Raw genomic sequence first — 20,132 nt, forward strand, 5'->3', positions numbered from 1 at the left:
AATCTTACAGTCAAATTCTGGTTAGGTAGTGATATAAACACCCCTAGAATTTTCATTCATTTGTTATAAAGAATCAACTTTTCTGGCTATGGAGTATGAAGAGGTCATATGTGCAAGCATGAGAGAATACTCAAGGTTAAATAAAGCAAATGCTGCTGAAAATTCATCTCACACAACTACATTTCGTTCTTCATGTTCTTTATTCATGAAAAGTATATTTATGAATTTTATTTTCAGTAGAAATTTAATAATAATATCCTCTATACTACTTAAATTTTTAGAAAATTCAATCTAAAACTACTATGACATTATTTAGTTTTAAGATGGCCTTCACCGTTACTTTTCAATGTTACTGTATTCTTTTTAGTTAGTTTGTTTGTTGGTTTGTTTTGGTTTTTTGAGAGAGGGTTTCTCTGTATAGCCCTGGCTGTCCTGGAACTCACTTTGTAGACCAGGCTGACCTCGAACTCAGAAATCTGCCTGTCTCTGCCTCCCAAGTTCTGGGATTAAAGGCATGTGCCACCAATGCCTGGTATTATTCTGAAATTCATAGTAGGATTTTTATTTCAAAACTATTTTAATTTTTCAAGAATTTTTATTTTAAGTGAGTATGTGCACATTTATGTATGTGTATGTATGTGTAGATGTGCATGTGTTTATATGTTGCTGTGCAATTACATATATGTCGATGCACATGACAGTAGAGACCCATGGCATCACATTCCCTAGAATTGGAATTTTGGACAACTGTCATCTCCCTGACGTGTTGCTTGGGACAAAATCTGATATTCTGCCACAAAAATAAGTGGGTTTAACACCTGAAAAATATCTCTAGCCACCTGAATTTTGGTCTTTAACTGATACATAATACTCAAGTAAATTTTCAATGCATGATATGTGTATTTGAGTTGATTTTCAGAATTCTTTTATTCAATCTAATTGAACATTAGAACATTTCTTGTGGAACCAAGGACAAACTGGGAAGTTTAATTAAATCTCCACTTCAAACATTTTCACTTGTCCAAGTTATTTGAAGGATCCTTGTCTGAGACCTCGAAAAAATATTTTTACAACTTATACAAGAGAATCTCAATTATATCAGTGTAGGCATTATGTAGAATATATACAAGACTTTATGTAGAAATCTATACCATAGTTTGTGGATATATTTTTTTCAGCTAAAACAACATAAAAGACACATAACAATTAATATGAGACTATCCAGTCATTCCTAAGTCTTTAAATCATTTTTTATTTATTATCTGATATTTTCATATACTGGTACAATGTATGTTGAACATATCCATCTATCACTACCCACTATCTCCATCCAATCCCTCCCAGGGCTTCTCTCTTTGCCTGCCAACCTTTAAGACCTCCTTATTCCACTGTCGTTAATAACCTCATGATTTCAATTAAAGCCTCCCATGGGCACATGGGTACCTATAGTTTTAATTGCTTTTTTTCCCTATAATGGAGAACGGAGCTCCAGGTATTCCCATAAAGAAAATCTCCAGAGGAGTCCAAGTCTATTGCTTTTCTAATTCTTCATGCATCATCATCTTAAATAACAATGTACATGACATTTCTCAGAAAAGCTCATCTCCACATTTGAATGATATTCACTGTTGTCTCTTTCATAGCCACCTCTTGACAGAAGATTTTCTGTCGGTCTTCCTGCATGGTTAAGGAAAAATAGTCAAAGGTAAAGTTTATACTGAGAGACATTTCATTGATATCATGTCATGTAGATCTGTCTTCTTTTTCTTAAGTCATAAGGTATAAATTATATGAGATATGCAATCTTATCATTTTTGTTTTGTAATTAAGGCCAGTGTATGGCTCTCTCTTGAAGGAAGAAGAATTAGTAGAAGTTCAGAAGTCAGTGCATAAATCTGCCCTTTCCATTGTTTTTCTATGTCTCAGATGAAAGTGATAGTTCACTACCTGAGAAAGAACTGTGTAGCTAGCATTCTGTGTGCGACCTTATTATGTCATATTCACATTTTTGGATACATTGCCCTTTATTTCAAAGAATGGGTGGTATCATACATATTACACAATCATTGACAGTGAGACTTGTAGGTCATGAGGAAGCAGGAAAACAACAACACCCATGGTAAGTTACATAAAACTTGGAAAGGATCAAGGAAAGAGTTTCTTAAAACGAAACCTGGAGGAAGTTTATGTTATGAATGCAAAAAGTTCCATTTTAGAGAGTTTACATATTCTCTTAACACATCTTATGCATTGACCAAAGAACACAACATTCTGAGTCACTGTGATTTTTGTCTATTTTCTATTTATATACCTATTACTGATAATAAAGAAACATACAGACAAGTAAGAGAGTAAGCTGATTCTTTTTAAATTTCAAAAAATTCTGTAAGTTTCATGATGATCTTATATGTATATTTTAACAGTTTCCCTACAATCATAGAGGTGATCATTACATTTATATATTTTAGAAATGATAAAATTTTATGAAGATACTAGAGTTAAAATAACTTGAATTTTATTTCAAAATAAATACAAAATTTAGAAGCTCTGGTAAAATTTTAAACACTCAGTTTCTTCAGTGGTTACATAACAAAGAAAATACTCATAAGGCCCTATATACACATTGATGCATTAATCACTTGTTAATTGTGGATTATAGTATTTCCAGAAAATAGTCCTAATAATAGTTCATTACCTAGAATTTCAAGAATTTCAGATGAACGGTGGTAGAAAATGAGAGGTTGTGTTAGGTGGATATAGTTTTAAAGGTATCAGTTAAAAATATCTTTTGTTGCAGCTATTCTCAAAACTGAGGCAAGAAGATAAATTCATCCTAGGATTTGAGGATCAGCCTAAGTAAATTGTAGGTCTCAGGCAATCAAAAATGTGTAAATGTTAAAACATTGTTAATATATGAAAATTGTGTCATATCAAATGTTTTTGCTAAACAGAACATTATTGTAAGAAATTTGTAAGAGAAATACATCCCTATAATTGGTCAATTTTATACTGGTCTTCGTGATTTTCCTATGGTATGAAAGTATGAAAGAGAACTTAAATTGGCAGGGAGAATACTCTATGTCCAAATGAAAAATTCTGCTAAAGTAAGAATTTTAAGAAGACTCAGTCACAAGAAAGAAAATGTAGCAGCAACAGCAATCAGTGTATTCAGAGGAAGCAGGAACATTTTGGAGGTTATAGATACTCAACGGTGCTATTATAAGAGAAAAGGCAACATGGGAAGGAAAGGGTCAGTGTCACCTACAACTGAAGCCCATCTTGCTTAGCTTCCATGTAAATCAAATCAGTACAAAAACATGACCAGTAACCTATCCTAACCTAACATGAAAGCTGACATTCACAGAAGACCTGAACTCCAAAATTTTACTATCTTTTATATTGTCTTCTTGGCTTCTTGCAGCCATCAATTATGCTGGCCTGATTATATTGATTGTCTGTTTTTCTTTGGTCAGGGAAGGTAGATAAGGACCAATGAATCCTAAGTAGTGGATGTACCAAAGATCTGCATCTGCAATAGTTGATTATGTATATGCCTATGTCTCTGAATTGTGTCTACAAGCTATACATTCTATCAAATGAGTTATTCCAGGACAACTACTGATCTTAGAGATATGCTATATACCTCACTTAGACAATATTTTCTTTTCTGCTTTGTTTCTCATTAATAAAAAAATTAAAAGTAACCTCAGAAGGAAGCAAGTTTTATTTATATTTGAAATACAAGTACAGGCAAGCAGCAAATCTAGTAGTTGCTGGTAGCAGGGAGATGAAGAGCAGGGATTGAGAACACCTTGTGCATTTTAGTTAGGTCCAAGAAAGTTAACATATTCAAAATGGCAGTCCACAGATAGTTGTATGCAAGAAGAGGAGGAGGAGGCATTCAGAGAAAGAGTGAAAAACCCCAGTTTTTGTAACATATACTGAAATTTTGGCATGTAATAAAATATAGATATGGAAAAGAGGAAAATATGCTTAATGCCAAGCCACAAAATCAAATTCAGGCATCACTGAAACCCATGGCATTATGTTCCAGGATAAAATATTGTACCAAGAACACAAACTGAGAAATAAAAAAAAACACTATTATAACTCAAATAATGTTGAGTTTTTGCCAGGGAGGACATGTAATTGTACCTTAAGCTATTTTCAATGTAATTAAAATTCAGTTTGGATTGTGAGACTTGGGAATCAGTATGTGGTACATATTGTCATGTGTCTAAAGCAAACTATGATGTTTTGTACTTGAGTAATATGAATAAATGATTCAGTTTTTGTACTGCATAATTTACTTAAAAGTAATCATCACCAAATTCTAATATCATTTGAAGAATTCCTAGAATGCACATATAAAGTTGCTGTCTAGAAAAGTCTTTGGAAAGTAACATCAGAGAATTTGAGCTTTTGCTGAGCTCAGAAGTGAATTGAGAAATCATCCACACATCACTTTTATCAAATTGATAAATAATCTCAACTATACATGTAGACTAGAAATGTTAAAATCATCTATTAATAATCATTTAATTCTAGCACCTGTAACCATCTGTAAAATTACTACCTAAAATTTGATTTGGGGAAAAATATTCTTGACAATTGCAAAGTATAGACTTTAGCTCAACCAAGTCATATATCCACAACTTATGGTTTTCTATTTTGATTCACCTTCTTTATCATCATGTTCCTCTTTTCCCATGTTTATGAACAATCTAATGATTTAAAGGTAACACAGATGAAGAACAGCACAGAAGTGACACACTTTGTCCTGTTGGGACTCACCAACGACCCAGGACTACAGCTTCCCCTCTTCTTGATATTTCTTTTCATCTACACCATCACCCTTGTGGGAAATCTGGGGATGATCTTGCTGATTGTCCTGGACTCTCATCTCCACACACCCATGTACTTTTTTCTGTGTAATCTGTGCTTGGTGGATTTTTGTTACTCTTCAGCAGTCACACCCACAGTAATGACTGGGCTCCTAGTAGGAGCCAAGGTCATTTCCTATAATGGTTGTGCTGCTCAGATGTTCTTTTTTGCTGGCTTTGCTACTGTGGAAAGTTACCTGCTTGCCTCAATGGCCTATGATCGCTATGCAGCAGTGTGTAAGCCCTTGCACTATGCCACCACTATGACTTCAGGTGTGTGTGCTTGTCTTTCTATAGGTTCCTATGCTTGTGGTTTTCTGAATGCGTCCATCCACATTGGGGACACGTTTAGTCTTTCCTTTTGTAGGTCTAATGTTGTCCATCACTTTTTCTGTGATGTTCCAGCAGTCATGGTTCTCTCTTGCTCTGATAGACATGTTAGTGAGCTGGTTCTTGTTTATGTAGTGAGCTTCAATATCCTTTTTGCCCTCTCAGTTATCTGGATATCCTACACATTTATTTTTATCACAATCTTTAAAATGAAATCAACTGCTGGATATCGAAAGGCTATATCCACTTGTGCCTCTCACTTCACTGCAGTGTCCATTTTCTATGGGACAATCATATTCATGTACTTGCAGCCCAGCTCCAGTCATTCTATGGACACAGACAAAATCGCATCTGTGTTCTACACCATGATCATCCCTATGCTGAATCCTCTGGTCTATGGCCTAAGGAACAAGGAAGTTAAGAGTGCATTCACAAAAACTTTTCAAGTGGCAAAATAGTCTGTAGTGTTTTGCATTTGTTTTGTTTTGTTTTTAAAAACAGAGTTTCTCTGTATATCCCTGGCTGTCCTGGAACTCACTTTCTAGACCAGGCTGACCTCAAACTCAGAAATCTGCCTCCCAAGTGCTGGGATTAAAGGCGTGTGCCACCACCGCTGGCATGTTTTGCTTTTAATGTTATACGGTGAAAGATAATTCTTCCACATACAATTAAACTCCAGAATGGATTCTCATATTTCTGTAAATTTACTATATAGAAAAAATACTGTATTATGATCATAGCTCTGAGATTTGTTCATTATGTGTTCTTGACAATGCTCCTGTAAATACTATGTATGCAATTTTAGTGGATAATTTATTAAATTTCATCTTACTATCAGTAAAATTTAGAAAATTATTTTCAAAATTGAGCATATTCATGTATCTATGTATTTGATGTTCTTTGACTCCAAAGAACCTTTATGAATACTTGATGTACTGACACTTTCTAACCATTTTTATATTGTTTTAATGCCCATTTTATTGCTACATTGATTGTTCAGTGATAAATTATAGAGCTTGTTTTTTCTAATATAGGACAGGATGTGTAAGGAGTCACAAATTACTTTTGTAATAAAATATTTTAGCACAGCTCATTAAAACATGTTGGCATTTTATGGTTTTTGATTAGTGATTATAACACTGTGATTCAATCTGCCTTTTATGCATTGAAACCAGGCAACTTTAAATATATTATTTCTCTGTAAATAGACTGTAATTACTAAAAATTGATGGTTCTAAATTTAATTTCAGAGAAAAAGGGAGAGGGAGAGGGAGGGGGAGAGGCAGGGGGACGGGGAGGGGAGGGGGAGAGGGGGGAGGCGAGAGGGAGAGGGAGGGGGAGAGGGAGTTATCATTTCCTGGCTGGAGGTCATTTTTGTGGTCCTTAAAAAAATCTTGAATATAATCTTATTATTGTTTGAGATAAAACACCAGGTCAGGCATGTTGCAAATCTTGGCAATGGCCTAGTAGATTGTAAAGGAGACAAGCAAAGGAGAAAGTCAGGCAGTTTGCAATTGTGAAGCACAAATGGAGGTGTGAGACTTCAGAGAAACCCTACATCATCAGGTATACCATACTTAGCATCCATGGACCTGAGCCTGCTTCACCAGGCCTACATCAAGTACAGATTGTTAGAAATTTCAGGTTTTACTCTGTGACCTGATCTGAACATGCTCTATATGTTGTAGGAAGTCTAGATGTCCAAGGGCTTCCTGATTTTTCTTTTCAAGTGAATTATTTCTCATGTTAGTCTTTAGGTTTGGTCCCTAAGTCCCAATTTTCCTGTTATATCAGGGTAGCAGCTTTGGCTTGGGATGTGAACACTACATTGTAATAGTTTGTGAAGCTGGATCATCCAGGTCTAGAGCCTTTACATCTGTCTAGGGTGAAGATTGTCAGGGAAAATCTGAGGCAGGTAAGTTGATGGAGCAGTCTGTAGTTGATTAGAAATCTGTTGTGAAACACAGAATAAGGACAGAAGTTAAAGTTAAGAAGGTTGTAAGAATTTTTTTTTTTTATCTTTGGTGTACATCTGAAACTTTATGTCATGACTCTGGTAGCTGGATAAGAAGATTCCCAAGACCAGGGAAATGGGGGAGAGGACCAGGGGAATGAAAAGAGTACCGGAGACAGGGGGAGTGATCCCAACCTCAGCAGTAAACAGGTATTAAAATATAGTATGTTCATTGACGAGAGTACTTATGTATAGTCCATTTGCCCTGTGAGAGTTGGATTTAAGTTGACTTTCTGAAGCTTATAATTTATTAAAGTTTATAAGATTATAGTCTGTAATTAATATTAAATCTTATATTCTAGAAATTTCAGTAGATTTATGTCTTTGAGACTTAGTAAAAGTTTGTTAATCCAAAATGTGAGTAAAGTGAAGGGAAGAAATCTGAAACAGCTTTTCATATACCTTAGATCATTTTTGAGATTCATACCTTAAATCAGTTTTTCATACCCTCACAACTTATTTAAGCTTCCATATACACAAATTTAGAATATTTCCTTATACTTTTATAACTTGTATTTACCAATTTTATAACTAAGCTTTTATAGCCTCAGACAATCCTAACATTCCTAAAGATATTTTCTTAGACACTTACAATTTCAGACCTCTATAACTTAGCAAATAGGGAAAAGAGGGGGTTATATAGTGAAGGTGGGGTTAACTTGCTCACATGTATTATCTTTTGGCATGAGAGCCAGGTAAATTTGAAGAAAGGATAGAAAGGATTCAATATTAGAGTGAAATATTTGTTGTAAGCAGAGAATAATGTCCTGTATTGAGGGAAGGTTAGGTATGTTGTTATCTAGACTATGTAGTAGGGTAGCCTGGAAAGAAGTAGGCTGAATTGTATGAATAAAAAGGTAACTTTATAGACTGCCTGCTGGCACAAATATTAATGACAGTAGAGGGTTCAGGGTGATATGCCTTTTAATGAACCAAGACAGTTTGAGAGGGTAAAATAGAGACTTTGAAGAGGATATTGGTATGCAAAGAGTTAGTAATTGAGATGTCTTTTGTGTACAGAAATCCTTGTTTCTTCCAGAAAGCCAAATGTGCTAGCAAGATATAGCAAGAATATTTGGAGCCTGTATGCACCATTAAAGAAAGATATATTTTCAGCAATTTAGAGAACTCTGATTAAGGTTATTAATTTTGCCTATTTTGGGTAGAGGTAAGGAGGCCTACTTGACTACAGTATTGTCTGAAAACACTGTATATTCCACATCACCATGGTCATATAACAGGAAGAAGCTACCATCCTTAATTTAAAACATTAGTGAGGAAGTATTTAGAGGAGTCTCTTACATGTGAAAGTGATGAGGAAGAGGTCATGAAAGAATGTTGAGCAGGAGTGAAGATCATATTGGGAATTTGGGGGTAAAATGGAAAGCATGGATGGACTGAGAGGAAGATGGGTAAGAAACATGATTAATAAAGGATACTTTTATTCATATCCCTCATTCCAGTCTCACCTGTTACCAATCTCTTTCACAATTGGGCCTCGCCCTTTCTCCTGAACCCTTGGGTACCACACCACTCTGGGACATTTAGTCCTATATGGAATAGTCACATCCTTTCCCACTGATGCCCAACCATGGAGTACAGGAAGGGGGAGGGGATCTAATGGCATACAACAGAGACTGAGAGTGCCCTTGCTCTAATTTTTAGGGTACTAAATTGAAGGACAAGATGCACATTTCCTACATGAATATAGGGGGTCTAGGTCTAGCTCCTACATGCTCCCTGGTTGCTGATCCTGGTTCTTTGAGCACCCATGGTTCCAGGTTAGTTGAATCTTTGTCTTCTAGAGGTTTTCTTGACCCCTCTAACTTGATCATGTCTATCTTCTACTCTTCCACAAAACTCCTAGGGCTTCCCATGATCTTTGACTGTGAATCTCTGCATTTGCTTCCATCTTCTGCTGGATGCTTCCATCTATTGCTAGATGAACCCTTTCCTATCAAGAGACACTAGGTTCCTATCTACAAGCCTAGCAGATTATATCATTAATAGTGTCATGGGCTGGCTTTCTCACATGTGATGGGTCTCAAGTTGTAGCAGTCTTTGGTTGTTCCCTAAGTCTTTGCTCTATCTTTATTCATGATAACAGTTAAGACAAATTTTGTGTAAAAAGGTTTGATGATGGATTGTTCCCTCCTTGCTCTGTAAGTTCTTCCTGGCTACATGACATGGCCACTTCAGTCTCTATATATCTCTCTGGTGGGAATCTCAGATAGGGTCACTACAATTGACTTTCCATATGCCTTTCATCCCAGTCCTCCAACTGTTGATTTATGTTTTCCTTCCCCGTCTCCTCACCCATCCTCACCCCTGTTTACCACCTCTCCACTTTTTGAATCTGATATCTCTCTCCATCTACCTCCAATTACTGCATAGTTTCTTCTATGAGTGATATTTGTGCATTTTCTCTTGGGACCTCCTTATTCCATTTTCCTTGGATCTGTGAATGTAGCGTGGTTGTCCTGCAATATGGATAATATCCACATGTAAGTGGATATGTACTATTTGTCTCTTTCTCATTCTGGATTACCTCACTCACAATGGTATTTTTTAAGTTTCATCAATTTGCCTGCAAAAGTTATGGTGTCATTTGCTTTTAATAAGTGAATAGTCTTCCATTTTGTAGAAATACCACATTTTCTTTTTACATTTTTCAGTTGAGGGACAATAAGTTGTGAAATGGAAATTTCTGTTTGTGCCATGTGATGATGACTCATGTGATATTTCGATGTAACAGCTTCCCATGATGTTTTGCTGAGGCATGACCTCATACTGTGTCATATTTGGAGAAAGTATAAGAAGGACTCAACAGACAATTATGTGGTGCTTGCATAGCTCGGTGGGCAACTGTTTGTTAGTCTTGCAACTTTGCTGATCTTCACAATCATTGAGAGAGGTACAGCAGAGAATTCTTGGCATTCTGACTGGTCCTGGTTGCTTCCAATATCAAGTGCTGATAAAGTAGATGCTTGGCGGTTTCTGGTGAATGGAGCCACCATTGGTGATTGGTGTTTGGGGACAGATTTGAACTGGTCCATTGGTATTCTAATATTACAGAACTGGACTGTTAATATTCTAAAAAAAATGGAGATCAGAATCACTCAAATAACCACTTCTATACAGGTCTACATCCACTTGTCTTATTTACCATCCTTTCTCCCCTACTCTTCAATGGTGGGTTAGAAGGAAGTCAATGCATTTGAGAACTTTTTATTGGTTATTTTATTTATTTAAATTTCAAATGTTATCCCCCTTCCCAGTTTCTGTTCCACTAGTGCCCTATCCTCTTTTCCTTCCATTCTCTCTCTATGACAGTACTTCTCCATTGGCCCATATTACCCTCCCTTTGCTTCCGAGAGGGTGCTCACCCACACAATCACCAACATGTTAACTCAGCCTCCTGCATCCTCCTTCTGTAGAACATAAAGTTTCTATGGGATTAGGTGCATTCTCTCCCACTGAAGTCAGAAAAGGAAGTCCTCTGCTACCTATTTGCCAGGGTTAACAGATTACCCCATGTATTATCTTTGGTTATTAAACAAGCATGTGAAAAATCTGTATGGTAAGAACTTCAAGTCCCTAATGAGAGAAATTGAAGATGTCAAAAGATAGAAAGATCTCCCACTAACATGGTAAAAATAGCCGTCTTACCAAAAGCAATATACAAATTCAATTAATGCAATCCTCATCAAAATATCAACACAATTCTTCACAGACATGGAAAGAGTAATTCTCAAATTTATAAGGAAACAAAAAACCCCAGGATGACAAAGACAATTCAAAATTCAAACAAACAAACAAACAAACAAACAAAAAAACCTTCTGGGTGAATCATGATCCTTTATCCTAAGCTGTAATACAGGGCAATAGTGATAAAAACCACCCAGTATTGGTACAGAGACATAGAAAATATTTCTCTGTGAGAGACAGATAAGTTAAATTGCAGATTTAATGTGGGAAAATTTTTTAAAGTAATGTAATTTGAATTTTTAAGTAGTTATCAGCCTAAATATTCAAAGGAGCCTTTGACAAATGTTGAGATACAACGTATTCATATTTTCATCTTAAATTATTTTAAATTACATTTAGATGTGTGTGGGTATGTGCACCTGATCCTCAAGTATAAGGTGCCCTGGAGTTGGAGTTACAAATGGTTGTGAGTCCTTGGATGTGGGTACTAAGAACTGAATTCAGGTCTTCTGGGAGAGGAACAAATGCTCTTAATCAGTAAGCCATCTGTTCAACCTCTGAAATATAATTGTTATAAGTATTTATTTTTTCTTTCTTTTTTGAAACAGGGTTTCTCTGTATATCCCTGGCTGGCCTCGAACTCTGGAATCCGCCTGCCTCTGTCTCCCGAGTGCTGAGATTAAAGGTGTGTACCACCACACCATGCTGTTATAAGTATTTCTTGATAGGTACCTTCATGTGTATACTTAATTATAATAAAATGAAGAGAACAAGTAGGGAGGTCAAATGTTTTATTATGACAGTTTAGATGACAAAACAAATTATTTTCTCTCAAGATTAAGGATTTATTATTTTATGCTTTAATCCTTTTCTACAGTCTAGTCTTTATCCCAGTTCTATTCTGTCCACCAAACGCTCCCCATACCATGCTTCCCTTCCCTGTCTCCAAGAGTATGTCCCCAATCCCCAGACCTCAACACCTTACCAGACCTCCCCACTCCCTGGAGTCTTGTCTCTTTAGGATTAGGTACATATTCTCTAACTGAGGCCAGACCAGTCAGTCTTCTGCTATATATGGGTAAGGGGACTCATATCAGCTGGTGTAAACTGCCTGGTTGGTGGCTCGGTGTCTGAGAGACCTCGGGTATCCGGGACAGTTGAAACTGCTGGACTTCCTATGGGGCTTCCCTCCTCCTCAGTTTCTTCCAGCTTTTCCTTAATTCAGCTACTGGGGTGCCCAGCTTCTCTCCATTAGCTGGATACTGGAATCTGCATCTGACACTTTCAGATGTTTGTCAGGCCTCTTGGAGGGCAGCCATGCTAGACTCCTGTCTGAAAGTACACCACAGTATCAGTAACAGTGTCAAGCCCCCGGGCATCCCTTTGAACTGGATCCCAATTTGGGCCTGTCACTGTACCTCCTTTCTCTCAAACTCTTCTCCATTTTTATCCCTGTGGCTGACTGTGGGATGACAACCCCATATCTCCACTTGATGTCGTGTCCCTCTACTGGAGGTAGACTCTGCAAGTTCCCCCTCCCAACTCTAGAGCACTTAATCCAAGCTTTCTCTCTTTGACTTCTGAGAGTCTCTCACCACCCAGATCTCCAGTACATTCTGCAGTGTCTCCCAACCTCCTACCTCCCATGGTTGCCTATTTTAATTCTTTCTGCTGGCCCTGGGGGATTCAGTCATGGTCCTCCCTCTGCCCCAATATCTGATAGTGTTCCACCCTTTCCCTCCCTGATCCCTAGAGATTCTTGTGTGTTTATTTATATGTTTGGTGTATTTATTTGTATGTGTGCAAGTTAATGTGCTGTATTTGAACTGTGGAGGCCAAAGTTTGAGGTTTGCTAGCTTTTTCTATTGCTCTACATTGAGTATTTTATTAAACTTAAACTTTGTTGGTCAGTGAACTAGAAGACTCTCTTGCATTAGTGCTAGTATCCCAGGCATGTGGCACTGTGTCTGCCTTTTAAAACTATGATGCTTTTATTAATATGTTGAGAACTTGATATAACATTGTAATCATGCTTACCTTATCTCCTCTCCCAGCATTGCCAAGATCTACCCCTACCTTCCCATGTTCCTCCCAAAATAATGTGCTATTTTTGTTTTTTATAATTTGCACCTAGTCCAGTTTGTGATTTTTTAATATATATTCCATAATCATGGCCTGTTAATATCTCCTCAGTTAATCAGTTAATAGTAGTATAGTCTTCTCCCCATTTCATGTCAGACTGTTGAATGGCTTTATCTTGTGTAGATCTTATTCAGACAACCATAGCTACTATGAGTTCATGAGTGTAGCCACTCCTCAGCTGAACAGTAGCAAAATCAGCATGATTGATCTGAGCCATGTAAAAGAGCAAGTCCGATTCAGCTTCGGTTCGCACCTCCAACTCAATGGTGAGGCGGTTTTTAACTTTTGGTGTTATCAAAAGCAATAGCAATGTGGCTGTTTCTGGAAAGCCCAAACTGCTTGCTCGCAGTCAGAAGAGCTGGTTCTGATTCTGCAACACAACGGCCATGAGTCAGGGTTGGGTCCGGGAAAGGGAAGGCAGGTGTAGGCAATGGCTGAGGCTGGACAATAACAAACAGTATTTTCTGAGGAATGGCTTCCCCTACTTCAGTTATGATTTGGGGAGTGGGAATACGAGCGCCATGATCCCCACGAAAATCAACGGTGGCCAGTGGCACAAGATTAAGATTGTGAGAGTGAAGCAGGAGGGAATTCTTTATGTGGATGATGCCTCCAGCCAAACCATCAGTCCCAAGAAAGCCGACATCCTGGATGTGGTGGGGATTCTGTATGTTGGTGGATTGCCGATCAACTATACCACACGCAGAATTGGTCTAGTGACCTACAGCCTGGATGGCTGTTTTAGGAATCTTCACATGGAACAAGCCCCTGTTAATCTGGACCTCCAGTTTTCATGTTGGGACATGCTTTGCAAATACAGAGAGCGGGACTTACCTTGATGGAACCGGTTTTGCTAAAGCAGTTGGTGGGTTCAAAGTCGGTTTGGACCTTCTCGTGAAATTTGAATACCGTACCACAAGACCTACTGGAGTCCTCCTGGGAGTCAGCAGTCAAAAGATGGATGGAATGGGTATTGAAATGATCGACAAGACGCTTATGTTCCACGTGGATAATGGCGCTGGCAGATTCACCGCGGTCTATGATGCTGGGATCCCAGGCCACACGTGCAATTGACAGTGGCATAAAGTCACTGCCAAGAAGATCAAAAACCGTCTTGAGCTGGTGGTAGATGGGAACCAGGTGGATGCCCAGAGCCCAAACTCAGCATCGACCTCAGCTGATACAAACGACCCTGTTTTTGTTGGCGGTGGCCTCAATCAGTTTGGCCTGACCACCAACATTAGGTTCTGAGGCTGCATCCGCTCTCTGAAGCTCACCAAAGGCACTGGCAAACCGCTGGAGGTTAATTTTGCCAAGGCCCTGGAACTGAGGGGTGTTCAACCTGTATCATGCCCGATGACCTTATAAAGATAAGTTCAATCCTGAGAAGAATTCATCAAAACAAGTATATCAAGCTAAACAATATACATTCCTATCATATTAATAAAACTAACGTGCATATACATAAAAAAAAAGAAAATACTGTTTCAGTCCAGTCACCCTGACCTCCATCTCTTGTAATCTTTCTTTTTGTTAATTTTATTTTTTTAAATAAAAAATTTCTCCTTCCTGGTCCACCCTCCCACAGTTTTTCATCACATTTCTACTCCCTCCTGTCCCCAAGAGGATGTCCTCCTCCTCCTGCCTTCCAGACTCCCCAACTTCTTGCAGCTTCAAATCTCTCAAGGTTTCAGAACTTCTTATAATGAGCCCAGACCAGATAGTCCTCTGCTGTACATATTTTTAAGGAGGCCAGTACCAGATAGTGTATGCTGCCTAGTTGGTGGTTCAGTTTCTGAGAGATTTCAGGGGTCTGGGTTACTTGAGGCTGCTGGTCTTCTTATGGGGTTGCTCTTCTCAGCTTCCTCCACCCTTTCTCTAGTTCAACTACAGGGGTCAATGACTTTAGTCTAATGATTGGGTGTAAGTATTTGTGTCTGTCTCAGTCAGCTGCTTGTTGGTCCTCTCAGAGGACAGCCATTCCATGCTATGCTCCTCTCGGTAAGCACACTATAGCATCAGTAATAGTGTCAGGCCTTGGAGACTCCCCTTGAGATGGAAACGAAGCTGAACCAGTCACTGGGTCACCTTTCCCTTAGTCTCTTCTCTATTTTTCTCCCTACAGTTGTTTTAGACAGGAACAATTCTGAGTCAGAAATATTGACTGTGGGATGGCAACCCCAGCCCTCCACTATTTACTATTTACGTCTTTCTATTGACGTAAACTCTACAAGTCCCAGCTCCCCGCTATTAGACATTTCCTTTAAGGTCCTTTCCTTTTATTCCTAAGAGTCTGTCACCTCCCAGTTCTCTGGTAACTTTTAGAGGGTCCTCAACACACTACCCTCCCACCCCACAAACCCATATATTTACATTCATTCTGCTGGCCACCATGGCCTCTCTTCTATCTCCCATCCTTTTGTTTGTTTGTTTGTTTGTTTGTTTGTTGTTGTTTTTTGGTTTTTGTCGCACAAGTGGGACTGAAACATCCTCAATTAGACCCTTCAGAATGTTAACCTTCTTGAGTTTTGTGGAATGTATCTTGTAGTATCCTGTTTTTTTGTTTTTTTGTTTTTTGTTGTTGTTGTTGTTTTGTGAATATCCACTTAATAGTGAGTACGCACCATGCATGCCATTTTGGGTCTGAGTTACCTCACTCAGCATGAAGTTTTCTTGTTCCATTATTTTGCCTACAAAATTTGTAAAGTTATCATTTTTAATAGCTGAGTAGAATCCATTATGTAAGGGTACCATATATTCTGTCTCCATTCTTCCAATGAGGGACATCTGGGTCATTTCCAGATTCTGGCCACTATAAATAAGGCTGCTTTGACCATAGAGGAGCATGTATCTTTGTTATGTGCTAGAGAAATTTTTGGGTATATGGCAATGAGTGGTATAGATGGATCTTCAAGTAGAAGCTAACTCCAATTTTCTGAGGAACTGCCACATAGATTTTCAAAGTAGCTGTACCAGTTTGGAATCCCACCATCAGTGAAGTGGTGTTCCTTCCAATACCATATTATTTTTATCATTATTATTCTGTAGTACATATTGTTTTTATGCTATTACTCTTGATATCAGGGATGATGATTACCCCAGAAGTTCTTCTATTGTTGAGAATCATTTTTGCTTTCCTGGTATTTTTGTTATTCCATATGCATTTGAGAATTGCTCTTTCTATCCCCGTGAAGAATTGAACTAGAATTTGATGGAAATTGCACTGAATCTGTAGATTGCTTTTGCTATGATGGCCAATTTTACTGTTAATTCTACCCATGAGCATGTGTGATCTTTCAGTATTATGAGGTCTTCTTCTATTTCTTGACTCCACACCTGAAAGCTCTAGAACAAAAAGAAGCAAATACACACAAGAGGAGTAGGAAGCAGGAAATAATCAAACTCAGAGCTGAAATCAACCAAGTAGAATCAAAAGGAACTACACAAAGAATCAACAAAACCAGGAGCTGGTTTTTTTGAGAAAATCAACAAAATAGATAAACCCTTAGCAGACTAACCAGCAGGCAAAATAGTCAGTATCCAAATTAACAAAATCAGAAATGAAAAGGCAGACATAACTACAATAACTGAGGAAATTCAAAATTATCAGATCCTACAAAAGGCTACACTCAACAAAACTGAAAAACCTAGATGAAATGGATGATTTTCTTGGCAGATACCAAGCACCAAAGTTAAATCAGGGCTAGATAAACCATCTAAACTGTCCCATAATGCCTAAAGAAATAGAAGCTGTTATTAAAGATCTCCAAATAAACAAACAAAAAGAAAAACCTCAGGACTGGGTGGTTTTAGTGTACAATTCTATCAGACCTTCAAAGAAGACCTAATACCAATACTTCTCAAAGTAATTCATATAATAGAAGCAGAAGGAACATTACATAGTTTATTCTATGAAGCCACGTTTACTCTAAACCACTTAAAGACCCAACAAGAAAGAAAACAACAGACCAATTTTGCTTATGAATATCGACAAGAAAAAAAAAACAACACTAAAAATTCCTGTGAACCAATGAATCCAAGAACACATCAAAACCGTCATTCACCATAATCAAGTAGACCTCATCCCAGGAAGCAGGGATGGTTCAATATATGGAAATCTATCAACGTAGCCCACAATAAAATAAAAAAAAAACTCAAACAAACAAACAAACAAACAGAAAAACCACATGATAATCTCATAAGATGGTGAGAAAGCATTTGTCAAAATTCAACACCCATCTTTTGGTAAAAGGTGGAAAGAATAGGAATTCAAGGCCCATTCCTAAATTAGTAAAAGCAAACTGGTAGCCAAAATCAAACAAAATCGAGGGAAACTTGAAACCAGGAAAGGCTGTCCACTATCTCCCTACATATTCAATATAGTACTCAAAATCCTAGCTGAAGCAATTAGACAACAAAAGGAAGTAAAAAAGATACAAATTGGAAGGGAGGAGGTAAAAATATCACTATTCACAAATGATATGATAGTATACTTAAGTAGCCCCCAAGTAGCCCTGAGAGTTTCTAATCCTGATAAACAACTCCAGTAAAGTGGCTGGATAAAATATTAACTCAAAGAAACCAGTAGTCTTCTCCTCAAAGGATAAACAAGCTGAAAAAAAATTAGGGGAATGACACCCTTCACAATAGTCACAAACAATATAAAATAACTTGGTGTGACACTAATAAAGCAAGTGAATGATCCGTATGACAGTAACTTCCAGTCGATGTAAAAAGAAATTGAAGATATCAGAAAGTACAAATATTTCCCATGCACATGGATTGGCAGGGTTAATACAGTAAAAATAACTATCTTGCTGAAAGCAGTCTACATATTCAATGCAGTCCCCATCAAAATTCCAACTCAGTTCTTCATAGAGTTAGAAAGAGCAATTTTCAAATTCATTTGGAATAACAAAAAACCCAGGATAGTGAGAACTGTTCTTAACAATAAAAGAACTTCTGGGGAAATCAATATCCCTGCCCTCAAGCTGTATTACAGAGCAATAGAGATAAAAACTGGATGATACTTGTATGGTGACAGACAAGTAGATCCGTGGAATAGAACTGAAGACCCAGATATGAACCCACACACCTATGGTCACTTGATCTTTGTTAAAGATGCTAAAACCATAAAGTGGAATAAAAACAGCATTTTCAACAAATGGTGCTGGTTTTACTGGTGGTCAGTATGTAGAAGAATGCACATCAATCCATTCTTATCTCCTTGTACAAAGCTCAAGTGCAAGTGAATCAAGGATCTCCATTTAAAACCAGATACACTGGAACTAATAAAAGAGAAAGTAGGGAAGATCCTCGAACAAATGGGTACAGGGAAAATTTTTCTGAACAGAACAATGGCTTATGCTCTAAGATCAATAATCAACAAGTGGGACCGCATAAATCTGCAAAGTTTCTGTAAGGCAAAGGACACTGTTAATGAGATAAAATGACCGCCAACAGAATGGGAAAAGCTCTTTACCAATCCTACATATGGTAGAGAATTAATATCCAATATATACAAAGAACTCAAGAAGTTAGAATCGTGAGAACCTAATATCCCTACAAAAAAATGACATACAGTGCTAAACATGAATTTTCAACTAAGGAATATCAAATGGCCAAGAAGCACCTAAAAAAATGTTCATCATCCTTAGTCATTAGGCAGATGCAAATCAAAACAAATCTTTGATTCTACCTCACACCCCTCAGAAAAGCTAAGACCAAAAATTCAGGTGACAACAGATGCTGGCAAGGATGTGGAGAAAGAGGAGCAGTCCTTCACTGTTGTGGGACTACAAGCTAATACAATCCCTCTGGAAATCAGTCTGACAGGTCCTCAGAAAATTGGACATAGTACTAACTGAGGACCCTGCTATGCTACTCCTGGACATATATTCAAAAGATGCTCCAATGTATAACAAGGACACATGCTCCACTATCTTCATAACAGCTTCATTTATAATAGCCAGAAGCTTGAAAGAACCCAGATGTCCTTCAACAGAGAAATTGGTACAGAAAATGTGATACATTTACACAGTGGTGTACTACCCATCCATTGAAAACTATAATTTCATGAAACTTTTAGGCAAATGGATGGAACTAGAAAATATCATCCTTAGTGAGGTAACCAAGTCAAAAGAAGACATGTGGTATGCACTCACTGACAAATGGATATTAGCCCAAAAGACCAGAATACCCAATATACACTTCACAGAACATAGGAAGCTCAAGAAGAAGAAGGTCCAAAATGTAGATGCTTCAGTCCTTTTTAGAAGGAGAAACAAAATTTTCTCATGGGAGAAAATACAGAGACAAATTGTGGAACAGAGACTGAAGGAAAGGCTATCTAGAAACTACCCTACATGGGGATCCATACTTTATCCAGACACCAAATGAAGACCCCTTTTTTGATCCTAAAAAGTATTTGCTTACAGGATCCTGTTATAGCTGTATCTTGAAAGGCTCTGCCAGAGCCTGACAAATACAGAGGCTAACGCTTGCAGCCAACCATCAGACTTAGCACAGGGTCCTCAATGGAGGTTAAATTAAAGAAAGGACTGAAGAAGCTTAAAGGGTTTGCAACCCCATGGGAAGAAAAACAATATTAACCAACCAGTATCCCCAGAGCTCCTTGAGAGTAAAGCAACAATCAAAGAGTGCACATGGATGGACCCAGGGCTCCAAATAAATATGTAGCAGAGGATGGCACTGTATGACATAATTAGGAGGAGAATATTGGTCCTGTGAAGGTTTGGTGCCTCAATCTGGGGGAATTCCAGGGCAGAGAGTTCAGAGTCCGTGGGTTGGACGAGCATCGTCATAGAAGCAGATGATGGGAGTGGAAGAGGTGGGTTCTAGAGGGGTATTCAGGAAAGCAGATAACATTTTAAATGTAAATACATAAAATATCCAATAAAAATGAAAAGAAAAGAAAAGAAAAGAAAAGAAAAGAAGGAAAAGAAAAGAAAAGAAAAGAAAAGAAAAGAAAAGAAAAGAAAAGAAAAGAAAAGAAAAGAAAAGAAAAGAAAAGAAAAGAAAAGAAAAGAAAAGAA

At 37.7% G+C, this 20,132-nt stretch overlaps 1 protein-coding gene across 1 annotated transcript; it reads left to right on the forward strand.

Moving 5' to 3' along the window:
- The first annotated feature begins 4,744 nt into the window (after positions 1-4,744).
- LOC110324164 (olfactory receptor 5B3-like) lies at positions 4,745-5,671 on the forward strand. Its single transcript, XM_021201481.1, has one exon. It carries the CDS (start codon positions 4,748-4,750, stop codon positions 5,669-5,671), a length of 924 nt encoding a protein of 307 aa, XP_021057140.1. The 5' UTR covers positions 4,745-4,747.
- Positions 5,672-20,132: the final 14,461 nt, after the last annotated feature.

This window comes from Mus pahari, chromosome 1 (assembly GCF_900095145.1).
Source record: "Mus pahari chromosome 1, PAHARI_EIJ_v1.1, whole genome shotgun sequence".
In the NCBI taxonomy this organism is placed as follows: Eukaryota; Metazoa; Chordata; class Mammalia; order Rodentia; family Muridae; genus Mus; species Mus pahari.

Bases quoted from the DNA above. Each gene is read 5' to 3' on its own strand.
- LOC110324164 (XM_021201481.1), top strand. From the start codon at position 4,748: ATGAAGAACAGCACAGAAGTGACACACTTTGTCCTGTTGGGACTCACC.